Source organism: Kryptolebias marmoratus, linkage group LG15 (assembly GCF_001649575.2).
Source record: "Kryptolebias marmoratus isolate JLee-2015 linkage group LG15, ASM164957v2, whole genome shotgun sequence".
NCBI lineage: Eukaryota > Metazoa > Chordata > Actinopteri > Cyprinodontiformes > Rivulidae > Kryptolebias > Kryptolebias marmoratus.
The window spans coordinates 16,488,792-16,504,998 of NC_051444.1; the positions used below are offsets into that span (position 1 = coordinate 16,488,792).

Genomic DNA, 16,207 nt, shown 5'->3' on the forward strand with positions numbered 1-16,207 from the left:
ATTAAGGCAATTCTAAGTAAAAAAAAAAAAAAATTCCAAACGAAAGCATTAGCTTATGTGCTTTTAATGCACAAATGCCCCTGTGTTTGTCAGTGTCTGCAGTTATCAACTTTTAAATATAGGTCAACTGTTGTAAGATAGTATATAAGCTCTCTACAGTAATATTGGAAATATTACATTTCTCATGTGAAATTATGGGACTATTTGCATTTTGTGTACTCTGGATATGATGTTACTGAAATGTTCAAAACATTGCATTTAAATCAATGTGTGAGGAGCAGGTTTTCCCTACAGTTAAGCAATTCTTTTGTTTTCCTTTTGAAAAAAACTGCTAGCTCTATCTTTGTTTTTACTATGAGTAGATAAAAGGAATAGTGTTTGTGATTTCATGGTGCAATGGAGTCCCATCATCATTAAAAAATACTATGCAAAGATAGATTTTATTTGTGTTTTTGAGGAAATTCTTGAACAAAATAGAATACAACTATTATAAAATACAACTATTTCTTACATTTTACACACTGAAAATTTTAATATTATATCTTTCCCATAATAAATAGTGACAGCATTAATACAATTTACAACCCTTCATTGATATACTTTGAAATTAAAATGTCAGTCTCAGTTCGATTTCCTTCATTTCCTCAACCTCCTTCGAACTGAGGTTGTTGTTTCTCAGCCTGCAGAAGAAAGAAAAAAACAGAAACTTTAGTTATAATAAACAGGCAGGGTAAACAAATGGAAATGAAGTTTTAAAGCCAAAAATTTCACCGCTCTCAGTCATACATTGCCCCAAGTTTAGAATGCAAACAATCCTGAATACAAAGAAATAAGGAAATTGACTTTGTAGTTCTGCTTACACCACTTACCATACTGACTTCACATGTGTGTTCTGCTTTAAGGCTTGAATCATAAGCTCCACACCTGTTCTGGTTATGCAGTTCTCTGTCAACCTTTCACAGGAAATAAAAAGGAGAAATAGTTCATGCACCATTTCACAGCTTGCCGAACTAGCAAACAGGCCAACATGTTTATGCAAATCTACGTGCATGGGAAGCTTCTCTCCAGTACTCACCAAAGCTCCTCCAGGGAGGTGCAGTTCCTGATGAGGGCAGCGAGAGCACACGCTCCTGCATTGCCTACACCATTTCCTACCAGGCTGCCATGAGATGCATTTATATATTACTTATTTGATTGTGTAGAACACAGCTAATGGGTGCATATCATAACTTATAAAAACATATTTTACAGTTAGTACAACATCCTCACATATACGAAGTATCATATGTTAGTATTTCAAAGGTTGGAGCGAAGGCTTTAAAGCAATTATTACCTGAGCCACACAAGAGAGTTACTGCTTTCTAAAGCACTGGCAATGGCCTCTGCTCCTTCATCACCGATCTTATTGCCCCAGAGCCTTTGGAGACAAGAAAACTTAGTAATTTAAAACACAAAAAAACAACACAGTGCATGCAGTTTTGCAGAAAAATGTTTACCCTAAATGCTGCAGTGAACGATTCTGTTTCAGTCCCTCTGCCAGATGTTTTGCTCCTTCTGCAGTAATGTTATTGTTGCCCAGTCTGAAAAATTAAGAAGTAAAGATGCTAATCTGTTTTTCTGTTGCATTTCACACGCGCCCGAGATGGTGCCACTTTTGGTGACTGTGTGCTGACCTCAGTGACAGGAAATTCTGCTTGTTCTTCAAAAGATGAGAGAAGTGCTGCGTGCAAGCATCAGTCAGACTGTTGTTGAAGAGACTGAACAGAAACAATGTGATTCTGCAACATATCTGCGTGTTTTTTAGTTAGAGGGTCACAGTAAAGAAAGTAACTGTCTTGGCAATACTTACGCAATTTTCTGGAAGTTGTCACAATGGATCACATTAGCAATCAGTTTGCGGATGCCCTCATCCGTAATGTTATTGTTCCTGAGGCTGACAGAGAAAAAACATGTTTAACTATAAAGAGTTTTACTGCCTGGCAATAAATACCAACTTGATTACAACAATAAACTGATGGAAATGATCAAAACTTGACCTGAAAGTGTTTAACGTTAGGACGAATAAAGCACTGGACTCACTATAAGGAGTTACAAATGTCCATGCAGGGAAGAAGCTGCTCCACTCCAACATCGCCGACTGAGTTGTTGTCCAGCTCAAGACCCACAGGCTTCTTCAAATGCTTGAGCACGTAAGCGAGTGCAGTGCACTCCACAGGTCCGATGTTACAGAATGTCAGCTTCAAGTGGTCCACTTGCAACTTACTTATGGCATTTTTAGCTATACTGCTCTCCTGCATCTCATAGATGCATTTGATGAGCCAGACAAACCCAGGCATTGCGTGCATGCTCTTCTTCTCCCCCTGAACAGGTTGAGGGATGGACCTGAAGTGTTTCTGCATGCCTTTGGAAAGACATCTTGTCACCTGTCGACTCTTCTTCTCCACCATCACACTTGAACAGCAGTGGAAGCACAACTTTTGAAGGCGCTGGGACAGTAATCCAGACAGAAAGGTGGCTGTGATCTGCAAATTTGGGGTTTCTGCTGCAGAAGCACATTCCTGCAGGATCTTCTCTTGTTTATTACTTGAAGGTAGGCAGGCTTTGAAGCACTTACTGCTGTGACTTGTCTCCCTCATGTCCTGCAGCTCAAAAAGCTTAGGGATGGTTGAACAGTCATGGTTACTCGACAGGACGATGTAGAGAGCGGCAAAGAAGCATTGCATTGTCACATGCAGGAACTCGTAGTGTTTGCTGTGACCTAGGGACATGTCTTTGCTTTGTATGAAAAAGCTCATGCAAACATCCTTTTCTGTTACGCCACATTTTTCCAGGTCTGTGTCCGAAAAGATGTAACAGGAGGTGGCTATCCCTTTAAAGGCAAGCTGCCCAAGATGTAAGACAGATTTTAGGTTCTCCTGCAGCCACCCTCCTACGGTACGCTTAACCGTGCTGTGATGCTGAAAGAAGTGCTGTAAAATCATCAAATAAACATCAGTTATTGTTTGTGGGCTTCCTTCTCCACAGCCAAGCAGCTCCTTGTGGCACTGGGAGACTATACAGCAGAGAACCGGACTGTGACACAATCCAAGTAAAGCTGTGTTTGCCTGTAGGGATGCTAAGACCTTAGCTGCTACAGTTGAATCTCTCTGATGTTTTCTTACAAAGCAATCAATGCTGAATGGGGAAAAGCCTTTCAGGAGGACCTCTTTATAAAGGTGCTTCTTTAACCCAGGTCCTACTGCCTCTGGACGACTCGTGACCACTTTCCTGACCCCTTTCATCAGAGAACCCTGGATTAAGTTAAATAACAGTAGATGAACAGGTGCACATTGGGTGGGGCGACAGAGTCTATGCTCGTCCAAAAAACTCTGCTTCAACTCATCCAGGCCATCGAAGGTGAAGAGGATGAGATGAGGGTGGTCCAGGATGAACTGGAAGATCTCCTCCTGCTCCCTGTCTGGCCAGCAGCAGTGCTCAAACAGCAGCTCCTGAACAGACAGCTCCCTGTGCTCTGAGTTCAGCCTGCGACAGCTGAACGGGAACAGAAGGACAAAGTCCTGAAGGGCAGCCCCTTGAGCCCAGAGCAAGTGCAGCTTCTGGAGCAGGGTGCTTTTCCCACTGCCCGCCTCCCCAGATACCAGAACAGTGTCAGCATCCTCATTCACTATCCCCACAGGGCCAAGTATGTCCTCCAGGCCCAAAGCTCTGTGGACACCAACACCGCTCTGAGGAAGCTCCAGCTGGACTTCAGTGAAGACATCATCCAGAGCCATGTGGTTGGTCCCTCCATAAGTACTAAGAAAGCAGGACTGTGCCGACACAGAGCTGGTCAACTTTTTCTGGTATTTCAAAAACTCTGAGAACAAACAAAGATAATACACAAAAAATAAATCACAGTTATTTTTCAAATGTTTTGTGAGGTAATATTAAGGTGCACCAAAAAGTAATAGACCAAAAAACTAAAAGAGAAATTTAACAAAGTAAAGTAAAATGGAAGCTCTAAAATAAATGACAAAAAACAGCTTTAGATTTTTTTTATTATTTTCTTGTTTTTTTTACAATGTATGTGTAGTTAAGATTAGAAGTCAACCAAGTCAGCCAATGGTGAGGCTGGGCTTTAGAAATATTTTAAGTGTACCCAATGGGTAATATACAGTACATCAAGTTTTTCATTTTCTCCATTTTTGGCCACTACATATTTTCCATTTAACAAAAGTATAACAGTTACTTAACTTAAATAAACTTGTATTTAACAAGACTTGGAATACTTTGGGCACCTTAAGATAAATACAGATGAGGATTCCTTCCTTCTTTTAAAAGCACTTCCCTGTGGGCCATGGTGGGAAAAAAATAAGATTTACTAATAGGTATTCAGAATTTTCCTCATTAGGAGGAAATAAAACTGTCATGTATAGTCTGTTCTTAGTTGGATGTTAGGTCATGCTTCCTTCCAACTATAATGAGACTGGTCGCCTTGTCTGACTGATACGCTTTGTTTAAAAAGACTCCCTGGCAATCTTAGGTTAGACAGATTCTACAGCTAGGAACTGTCTCATCCCTGGAATATTCTGCTTTCCATTACTTTGTGAGAAATTGATTGGAAAAAAACTCAACAAGCTAGGTCTTCCTGTATCCCTTATCTTTTAACCATGTCAGGCCACAGTTAGCTGGATAAAGCAGCTGCTGCTGCATCTTCATTTTCCTACTTCATAATCTGATAAAAACTAACTTTCCTCATGCACTGCACCTCCAGTGACATCTAGAGCAACTTTTACATAATTTAAATGTTTTATTTTATTTATTTTATTTTTTATTTTTTTGGCGGGGGGGTGCTTCTTTATAGAGCCACTCCACTACATTTTAAAGTAAAATGTTTAACATGTGAATTTTCACACTTTTTAGTAAAGAATACAGAGTGAACTACTGCCTTGGCCTCTGTTGTTTTACAAAAAGTAAAGACGGGGTCATATTTTACATGTCTGCTGGGGTTTTAACAGCTGCACAAACAAATGATGTCTCACTTTTGACTTTTCACTTGGTTTTATTTCAGCAAATATAAGATGATTTAACATCTCATAAAAAATCTGAATTATAAGAGGGTAACAGCACATTTTTTCCTCCTTTACTCCCCTGTTAATCATCTCACAATTCATTCATCCAATGTTGATCAAACCTCCAGCTGCCCTTACAGTAATATACTGCTCATACAAATGTCCCAGTGTTAATGAAACCAAAAAAACTAACCAAGTTGTCAGGGAGACTAAATTTGTATTTTTACCTGTACAGTTCAAGTATGTTTTTATGCAAATTCTTTGACAAATCCACATTATATAAAACTTCAGCGCTTTCAAACACCGAAGTCAACACACCTTGGGTTGGAGTCGGTTTCTTCTGGTTCAGTTGGGGTTTAGATTCCTCTTTTTGCTGAACAAACCGTAGAACAAGTGCCGCTGCTGCCTCACCTTTGGAGCTGACATGATCAAGCAGACGCCTCGCCTGATTCACAAACAGATTGAAAGAGAACAACAGGTTCATCTTGACTGAAAAAGAGCAGAGACAAGCTTATACCAAAAGGCACATGTAGTTTTTTTTCTTTCTTTCTTTCTTTCTTTTTAGAGGATGAAATGTCAAAGTTTGAAAAAGGGAGTTTTGAAGGTTACACAGGTTCAAATACAGAAGTATCTCTCAGGGGAAATCCCAGTTTATTTAGCCTACAGCAGAGGCACCATCTGCCTGCAGGTTTGCTAATGTTGTACTTCATGTTTAGGTACTTTAGTAGTTAAATCTTTTAGCACGTAGATGTCATTATAGCATAAAATGTATTTTATCAAATAGTTCAACTTAGACAAAAATGATTCAAGCATGACTTTCTGTATGATTTTCTGTCAGAAAGAAAGAAAATAAATGAGTAAGTAATTTCTTGAAGGGATGCATATTGCCTGCTGCCTTTCCCATCAGAGTTTTAAACTAACATAACTCATATTGAGAAATGACAGAGGTATAACCACTTTGGTTCAAACCTTAAATATAACATTACACAAGACCTTACATGTGTTGTGAATTACTCTCAGCTATATTCACATTAAATTGCAACTAATTTTTGTGTTTTACAAGGTCAGTGGTTGCGGTGGCCATCCTGAATTGAGGTGGCTCCAGAACTTAATCAGTCGAAGATGTACACCCAAAGATTATTTCCTGAAAGTTTAATTCAAATCTGGCCACTGGTTTATGAGTTGTTTGCCATAACAGACAGACACACAGACATGGGCATAAACATTATCGCCCCCAGCCGAAAGGCAGGTGATCGTGTGATGACAAACAATCAGGCTGAGTCATAAACAGATGTACTGAACTTGTGGGTGCTGATGATACCTGTTGAGAGGGGGTGTGAACAGGCAGCTGTACTTCATCACATTCCTCTGGGGAAAATTGACCTGATTCCACAAGAGCTTGCAGAACGGCATCGATGCAACCTTGAAGCTTGCAGACAAGACTTGGCCTTTGGGCCAGCAGCTTCTCAGCAGATGCACTCTGGGTTTTCTCTTTGTCCTCCAAACAGGGAGGGCATCCGGAGAACGAGAGGCTGGCTCGCTGTGCTTCTGGTAGGACCTGCTCGACAGCAGCGACGAAGATCCCACAGCCGTCCGCTCCTTTGGTGTACACCAGGTCGAGCAGCTGCCTGGCGTTAGCGTACAGTGTCCTCCCTGGGAATTGGAGGCTCTGGTAGTCCTCCCATCCGAGTACACCCTTTGCCAGCAGAATGTCCACAACGCTTTCCAGATGTTGGGCTGACCCGCTGCTGCAGAGAGCGTGGAGAAACTCTGCGCGCTGTCTCAGCAGCAGCTCCTGGGCGAACATCCTTCACGCGTGTCAGCTCCCATGCTCATGGCGTTCACATCCTATTCCTGCTGCCTCAGGAGTCCCAAAACACAAAAATGCACACACACAAAAGCGCCCGCCTTTGCATCACATCCGACAAGCAAAGTAAACATCCAAAACACCATGTGGATGGGTTTAAACAGTCCACTAATAAAAAAGGTTTAAATATTAAGGAACAATGCGAGAGAAGCCACATGCAAACACAAAACAAAACCATAGCACTCACGACAAAAAAACCTTCCTCCCTTCATCTCATATCTGAGCAAACACTGAAAAAAAGCTTCCTCATTCCACATGTGAAAGTAAAACCTGCTCTGTTACCAAGTCCCTCCAGCAGAACAGAGAGGAAATGACGGCAGTGAAGGAAATGTTTCATCAAAACCTAAAATACCATCAGAAAAGCAGAAGGCTGGACCCACTTCAAGTGTTTCAAGGTCTGTTGCTTAACCCTAAAATGAGGTTAAAAGCACTTGTTTTGTTTTTTTCAAGTTGTTTGTTTTTACTGAGATGTGGTCACATTTCCATATCCTCTGAAAGAGGTTTTCCACACTATGCAGTATCACATGTCATAAAGAGGAACTGTAGTTGCTGAATTTTTTTTTTTTTTTTTAAAGCCAAAGCTTAAGAGCTGAAAAGAAATTTGCAGAAACACGAGTTCGAAGAAAACTACTGTAGTTTGGTGTTTGGGCCACTTGGTGGAACTGTTGCATAACAAAATACACACAACATGGTTGGCTCTGGGATTTTTCTTCCTTTTGACAAGTGTCTTTAGTCCTCTTTTTATCACGTTTCTTTTTCTTTTTTCTTTTTGGATGTTGCTCCACGTCTGTGTGTTTGTCATGTTATCAAAATATCTCATGAACCACTGGACGCGTTTTAATGAAACTCCCAGAAAGCCATCATCAAATAGACGTCTACAACTGATTACCTTTTGGAGTCAGCTCCCCTCAAGATGGCCACCACAGCTAAGCAAACTTAACAAACATAATAATGTCTTTAACTCAGTCAGTGTTATAGATAGTAAGCTTTAATTTGTTGGGGTAGTAGCTAAGAGTGACTCCAAACACATACTTTGAGCACTAACTGCTTGCAAAAGATCTGCGTTTAAAATGTTGCCATTAACTATTGGAGACAACTGTGACTGTTAGCAAAATATCTCATAAACCACTGAATGGATTTTCATGAAACTTTCAGAATGTAATCACAGGATGTCCATCTACAACTAATTCAATTTTGGAGTCAACCCAATTCAAAATGGCTGCTACGGCTAATAGACCATACCCAACACAAAAATGTCTTTAACTCTCTCAGTTTTACAGATATTGAGCAAAGATTTGGCGTGGTTGTAGGGGAGAGTCAATCTTAAAACAAACCCTGAGTATTAACATGTTTTGCAAGATCTCACAATATCATACGTGATCACACATGACATCATTTACAAGGTTTGACTTAAACAACTAAGACTGTCATTTCTCATCATAATCTTAGTTTAAAATTCAGGTTTAACAGGCGGTGGGTTATATGCACCCCTTCAAGGAATCCTCAGCCTTTAAATTATTGACTGTATTTGTCCTGTCACTCTATCAGCAATCTTTTTGTATCTTTGTACTCAACCTGCAGCAGTTTTATTAGAAATTCTTTGAAGAGAGCGAATTCATTCCTGAGGATTTGTCACAAACAACGATAAAATCATCAGTATGATAATAACTCGGCAGGGTTTGAATGGAAGGAACGCAGCAGAGAACCTGCAGGCGGGTTAGCACGCTGCGCACAAAGGCCAGTCTCCAGCTCATAATGTGATCGCGCATTATTTTACGTCAGGACAGAACAAGTTCAAGAATAACTATTTGGACTCCCAGCTCCCTCCTGAGTTTGTGATCAGTTTATGATTTGCCTTCACTGTGTTCTGTTGGGGAGGTGGGGAAAAAAATCCTCAAACACACATGGACAGGAGTAATCAAAGACAATCTTTCAAAGAGGATATTTCGTTTCTTCCTCCTGTCTGGGAAACAGGCGACTCCACCTCTGGGAGTGTAATACAGAGTACTTTCTGTCAGGCGTCCTCCACAAACCTTCAAGCTGGAGTTCTAGCATTTGAATGACAGAAGGAGGTCCGGAGAAATTTGGGTGAAAACAAAGAGGAGACATAAACAAAACTAAAATACAAACTTTATCCCAAAGAAATGTTTGAGTATTTCTGTTTTCTGTTACAGCAGAACACTGAGCACACAGAAAGTTTCAGGAAAAATAATGTAGCTGCGGAACAAATTTTAGATCGGTTAAACTAAAACAACCTCACTGAAAGGTGTGATTTGGGAGATTGTTCAAATTTTAATGATAGAGCCAAAGTAACGGTTTACTCATCAGCCTTTGCTGGGGATGTTTGTTGGGTATGAAAGTAAGCGTTGCCCCCTGTGGAGTCAGTTCACCTCTGCTTACTGCCCTAAAAATTTGGCCAAACACTAAATAATGTCATCTATCAACAGCTGTAAGTGTCTCTCTGTGCACAGCAGTGCAGGATTCTCCCTGATGTCATAGCAGAGATGGAAGAATGAACATTTGAGGTTTTTTTCTGTGCAGAAAGTTCAACTATGCTTAATCTCAGTACTAGATCAGATATACTACAGTATATCTGCACAGACTGCTTTACCAGCTCTCCCAGTAGCAAACCGTGCATCTCGTTGTTTGATCTGACAAATGAGATATGGGTTTATTTTTTGATTTTCTCAGAGAAATATATAAGAAAGTCAGTAGCTCCATAAAGAGGCACATGAAAAAACACAATAAATTCACTTTTTTTTTCTGTTGCAGCCAAGCAAACTGGAGGCAACAATTTCCACAGTGACAGCATAAACACATTTAAACTGTGTGCATGAAATCAACTAAAAACATCAGAAATAAAATGTTTCCTTCATGTCGTTACTTAGCAGAATGGTGTAGCATACAAAAAACCCTAACCTTATAAAGAAGTTCTAAAATCTTATCTTTCTTACCTTTTCTGGGGTTTTTTCACAGCTTGACTTATATGAATTTATTCTATTTATTAAGAAAGATGCACTGATGATCAAGCTATTTGTTTACTTAAAGATTGACTCATATAGCCAGAAGGAAATAACAAATAACAGATAAACAGTGGGGCACATTTGACTTTCCGGGCTGGATGTCGCTGTTAGTTTATAACAAACTTGCTATTTTAGATTTAACATGTTTTAAATGGTTCTGATTTATAATAACTTGCAATGTGAAGATCTTCTGCACACTCATCGGCCACTTTAATAGGTGCACCTGTTCAAATGCTTGTTAACACAACTCAGGTAATGCCTTTTCAATCTCCTATTGTCTAATTTTGGTAAGCCTGGGCCTCAGTTTCCTCTTCCTAGCTGACAGGAGTGGCACCCTGTTTGGTCTTCTTCTAACATTCGCTTCAAGGTTGGATGTGTTGTGTGTTTAGAAACGGTATTCTGCAAACCTTGGTTGTAAGAAGCACTTATGTGAGCCACCTTTCCCTTTTTATTATCTCAGACCTGTCTGCCCATTCTCCTCTGACATCAATAAGGCATTTTCATCCACAAAGTTGCCGCTCACTAGATGCTTGCTCTTTTTTGGACCATTTCGTCGGAAAACCCTAGAGATGGTTGAAAAAATCCCAGTAGATCAATAGTTTCTGAAATCCTCAGACCAGCCTGTCTGGCACCGACATCCACTCCACGTCCGTTTAAATCCCTTTTCTTGCCCATTCTGATGGCCGGTTTAAACTTCAACAAGTCGTCTTCACCACATCTACATGCCTAAAGGCATTAGCTGTTTGTGCTAACAAGCAACTGAACAAGTAGACCTAATAAAGTGGCTGGTGAGTGTAATTTCACTGTGATTTATGAAACGATAAACAAACAGTTTACACAAAGAATAAAACTGAAATCCTGCCATTTTGTGACACAAATGCCTCTATCCAGTGCATATCTTTATAGGTCATTATAAAATATGTTGAATAATACAAATGACAAACTAAAAAGAACAATGGAATGCATTTATGTATGGAGCCCAACATGGGCCATGTGTAAAAATAAAACTATAGGCTGGGGGACTTGGTGTGCATCGCTAACAAACCATAGGGACAATTTTATAATAACATTGGTCTCTATAGGCAGCATGGGGTTATGTGCAGAGCTGAAAACAGAACAGGAAAGTCAACACATTAGAGACCGTGTACAAAATACAACATTCAGTAATATTTTTCAATAACCTCATTATTTTTGTCTGTGGTATCACAAAATTTTTTTAATTTTGACATTTATGTTTCCCATTGATGTCATTTCAGCAGTTAAATGGTTCAGTTGTTCAATGTAGATACCTTAAAAAAAAAACAGTTAAACTGAAAACATGTACACCTGAATAACTTTGGAGAATTTCTTTCTTTGGGTTTTTGCACTTAGTATATGGTTCCTAAGCTCTCCTTTTACAGGTTCTACTCCACTGCACCCAAGCAACGTTCTGTTATTTGTTCTCTAACAGAATAAAGTCCTTTGATGAATCTGCGTGCACAGTTTAGCAAACAGAACGAAACCATGTCTATTTTAATTTCTACACCTGGCACTCTCAGGGCCCCACACAGATCAATGATGTCATGTAAAAAAGAAGGTGCTATATGGTTAAAGCCTGTCATTTCGTATTCCCCCAAGCAAAGGAGGTAACGGACAAAAGAGGATTACTTCATTTTAGATTAATGGGAACATTAACTGTAAGAGGATCCAGGAATACTATAGAAGCGCACAGACTGAAGTCACCGACTGATTTAAACATTAAAAAGAACTGCTGTATTATTAGAAAAGGCCGCTCTGAGAAAGAGGGGGAGGTATTTAGCAGATGAAGTGGATGACATCTTCCTCACAGTGGCACGGAAAAGAGGAGCATGTGTGCATGGGTGTGTGTGTCAATCAGCGTTTAACTGACAGGAAGATTAAAGCCCACATCTGAGAGCCCCTCTGTTTGCATGAACAGCCGAGTTGAAGGAGTCTGGTCTGCCCAAGGTTCGGGGTGCTGTGCTCAAGGTTAGAGCAGGCACCCCGCTGAGCGTGCGCTGTCTGAGATGGGTCCTACTTGTTGGACATTCATTATCAAACTCTGTTTGCTCCTTTCATCTGCGGCTCTCTGCAGCACTCAGCATAAACTACAGAGGCACCTTGCAGCTTGACATCTCTCCATTCAGGCTGTACCTTAAACAGCATGCTGCCACATCAAAGAACTGCGGCTGCCTTTGATGTTGCAAAAAGAAAGAGCTCCAATGATCTACTAAAAACCAATGCAACTTTCTGGAGCCTTGTTTTATTCATTTGCTACCTCTAAAGGTCTGGAGTCAGTCGCTAAAAGTCCAGGCAGCAGATCTGGCATTTGCAAAAGTTGGACGCCATTGGCTTCTATACATAAAGTAGAACAAGAACAGTTAGGTATCCATGCTGTGGTATTTATTGTGTGCCACATTTGTTCAAACTAAAAGGGACTTTTTGGGGGGGGCTTCAGGAATAAAATGCATGTTCAAAAGCATATCAGACTTCCTTTATGATGCTAAATACACCTGTACAAAAAAATACAGCGATTCTATCAAACTTCATTTTATTTAAAGAGGTAATGGAGAGTGTGGCGGGTTTTACTGGATCAATATTTTGTTATTATTTCAGTTCAAATAGGTGCAATCAGTGCAAATCGATCAATCGATATCTGTGTCTTTATGTCAAGAAGTGAATGCACTTGGGTTTGGATGTATTAGTAAATTGGTGTATATTTTGTGTTCTTTAAAGATGAGGCTTTTTGGTTTGTTTGTTTCTTTGTTTTGCATTTATTATTTTCAACAAGACACCCATCCTAAAAAAAGAAAATTAAAATTAAAATTAGTGTTATAGTGGATGAATAATTTCCAAAACCGATGTTAAACAATTTTCTGTTTCTACAAAGTGAGAAAAAACAAATAAATTGCATATACATTGGATTTAAAAATGTGAATCTTAATGCTTTGCTGTCAACCCTCTTTAAGGCAGATTCTCGGTGATGTACATGTCTATAAAATTAGTACTACTGACCCACTGATGTGAAGGTGATGATGATGTTCTGTGTGTTTCACACACGTCCCATTATTGTCATATTCTTACCAAACTTAGTGAATTTGATTGTGGTGAACTTGGTAGTCTTAACAGTGTCAAGAGTGTAAAGAGCAAAGAACTAAGTACACAACCCTGAGGGTCTCCTGTGCTCAGTTTGATACAACATTAAGTTTTAGTGCCAACCCATACTCTTGTCTTTCTGTCAGGAAGTCTGAAATCCAGTTACAAAGTGAGAATTTCTGTCTGAACAGACAGATTCACTAAAACCTGCTGCGTATATAAGAAATCCAACTGTAACCGTTTGTTTTATCTTATAAGGTTGCAAACACTGACCATCATTCATTTACAACAGTGGTGTCCAATCCTGGTCCATCCTGCATGTTTTTGTTGTTTCCCTGCTCCAACACGACTGATTCAGTGGCTGACTTACCTCTTCAGCATGACTTTAATTTCTGCAGAAGCAGAGAAACATCTAAAACAGGGGGGGCAGTGGCCCTCAAGGACCAGGATTGAAAACCACTGAGTTATAAAGTCAAGTTGTTTTGTGTTCATTTGTCTGGTAGAAAAATAACTTGTGAACCACTGGGCATATTTTAGTGATAACTGATTAACTTTTGGAATTAACATGATTTAAGACAGCCGCCACAGCTAAATTACCTTATCAAGCACAAACTATCTATAACAGAGTCGGTTTTACTGAGCTAAAGTTTATCCTCAACTTGTACTCCAAACACCAACTGATTACTTAAGAATTTTGTTTTAAACTTTAGTACACAACGCAGAGAGTGGTATGGAGTCTTACCAGAAAAAAATTCTAGCTTGATTTCAGAGATTTTGTGATTGATGCTATAAACCGCTGTATTTGAAGAGCAAAGAACTAAAGCGGAGGAGAAATGACCCACAAGCCAAAAGCATCAGGGCTGAACAAAGCCGCCTTTCTCACATAGCAATTACAGGCTGAATTTAATCCTGCTAATTATAATTTCATCAGATGGGGAATGGTTGTTCAACAGTTCAAAGTGACACTTAATGTGAATGGCCATTGGGTCAAAAACAGTGAACTTCAGCACTTTGTCAGCTTATTTCCTAATCGAATGAACTTGACAGTAATTGAAGTGTTTTATTTTTGCCCTTCTTTCCACACATAAAAGTCGGCCACAGCAATTAGTTTTAATTTTCTCGTTTCCCTCTTTCTTTTCATGTTCTTGAGTGGGCAGGAACCAGCATATTCTGATCATTTGCATTATCCTAAGCAAATCTGCTTTGAAGTTCTAAGATTCTGTAAGAAAAAGAAGCCACTTATCCTGCATGAAAAAAATGTTCAAAGCTCCTAAATTCACTGGAACAGATGTACATTATCATTGGATTTGCTTTTTTTTTTTAACCCTCTTCAGTCCTGTATTGGTAATAGAGTACCTCATGTCCCTCTCATCCTTTAGTGTTTAGCATCCTTCCTTTACAGGAGCCAGCACCCTGCTGTGCCAATCCACACTTCAAAGCTCCCTACATATCGGCTGGAAACAAAGCACACAGCGTATATTATGGTAGCCTCTCATTCCAGTGTATTTAAGTCTAAATCGTTGTTTTGTTGTTTTCCATATGCACTGCAGATTTATTTCTCTCCAAAAAGGTCATTCTCTTTAACCTGTGACTCCCAACAACAGCAATACAACAGCATGCAAACACAAAGAAAAGGTTTATCCTACATAAACTGTAAATATGAACAATTAAGGGATGTTATACACAATTACATTTTAAATAGATGTCAAACGATGGTTTAAAATGAATTTATACTGTACCATGCTTAGCACAGCTGGACAAAATGATGTCCTCTCAGTAGGTCATCTAGATAAGAACAATTGCCTAAATGATGCTTGTTTTTCTATAAAAATAAAGTTTTGAATTTTTATTATGGCTTTATATTCCTTTGTTTGTTGATTTGTTGTCCCTTTTTGACAATGTTCAGCAAATACAATAAAAACAACTCACAAAAAGTAATCTGTCACTTTATGATTGCATTCAGGTGATACGACTACTTAGTGTTCCAAAAAGAATATTATTTGAAATAAAATGTTTTTTCTGCATTACTATCACATTATAAGATGCCATTTTTTGGTACTTATACAGTAAGTTGTAATAATTTGTTTCATAAGGAAACAACCCACAGGGTATTTTTTTTCTCAAGTAGTCTGGAAAACATGTGACATCTGACATTCTTTGATGTCAGGCTCTAGTACTGTGACACATCTCAGCTTATGAGTTTTTTTTTTGTTTTTTTTTTGCACATCATAGTCACAAAATTACCAAACTGGATTTTCCTGTATCACAGATTGCTTTTGTCACAGCACTGATCCTTTACTGCCCACCTCTGAAAATCAGACGATTGTGTTTTTACTCTTGTCTGCGTGGGACTGTTACCAAAATATCTCATGAACCACAGGACTAATGAAACTTTCAGGAAGTGATCACTGGATGATTATCCACAACTGATTCACTTTTTGAGTCAATCCAATTCAAGCTGGACGCCACAGCTAATCGACATCAGCCAACATAAAAATGTCTAAAACTGCATAAAATGCATGAAAAGTGACAGCACCATGCGTTCCTTTCAAGAAATGATACTTATATTTTATTTTTCTTATGACAGTCCTTTTGGTGAGTGCATAAAAGTGTACTAAATGTAAAAAAAAAACGTGCAAAAATAAAATGACCCCAGAAGCAACTCAGCCTTTTAAAGCTGAGGTGTCTATTGTTGTGGTGAGGAAAACTTTGCCTGGTTACACCAACTTGCTTACACAAATAACCGTGCTTGTGAGAGGTAGCCGCATCACACTGCCAGGAGGCAGACACTCTGCGGTTTCCACGGCCAGAGATAAGCTGCTAAGCTGCAGATGAAAGCGTGTATTTATGCTGAGAGTGTGACGTGGTGAGCAGCTGGATGTTGTCTGTTTCAGGAGCCGCTCATGACTCCACTGGTTGAGGCGAAGTGGAGACGCCATCTGCAACTGGACGTACATCTTCTTCAGTGGTCTGTTAGAAATGACAAAGCAGATAAACCAAAGAAGGTGCTACATGTATAGGCATTTTGACTTCTGGGGGAAAAAAATCATTTTCAGACTCAAAAGCGAATTTGTGGTCGTCACCCAACGTTGATGCCACTTCTCTGAAAAATGCTGACAGTGGTGTCAGTTGTGTGCAATGTGAGCACAAATAATGACAAGTACAGGAGCCAG

The 16,207-nt window shown here is 39.4% G+C and overlaps 1 protein-coding gene across 1 annotated transcript; it reads right to left on the minus strand.

The window, feature by feature from the left end:
- Positions 1-421: 421 nt before the first annotated feature.
- On the minus strand, positions 422-7,215 carry nod2 (nucleotide-binding oligomerization domain containing 2). Its single transcript, XM_017428673.3, has 10 exons — positions 6,373-7,215; positions 5,370-5,496; positions 2,080-3,856; positions 1,850-1,933; positions 1,674-1,757; positions 1,497-1,580; positions 1,334-1,417; positions 1,076-1,159; positions 870-953; positions 422-680 (listed from the first exon to the last, which is right to left on the minus strand). The coding sequence occupies exons 1-10, from the start codon at positions 6,856-6,858 to the stop codon at positions 608-610; spliced, it is 2,967 nt and encodes a 988-aa protein (XP_017284162.1). The 5' UTR covers positions 6,859-7,215; the 3' UTR covers positions 422-607.
- Positions 7,216-16,207: the final 8,992 nt, after the last annotated feature.

Coding starts and splice junctions, on each gene's coding strand:
- nod2 (XM_017428673.3), bottom strand. CDS start 6,858: ATGTTCGCCCAGGAGCTGCTGCTGAGACAGCGCGCAGAGTTTCTCCAC. Junction 5,497..6,372: donor TTCACACCCCCTCTCAACAG/GTATCATCAGCA, acceptor TTTGTGAATCAG/GCGAGGCGTCTGCTTGATCA. Junction 3,857..5,369: donor GAAACCGACTCCAACCCAAG/GTGTGTTGACTT, acceptor GTTTGTTCTCAG/AGTTTTTGAAATACCAGAAA.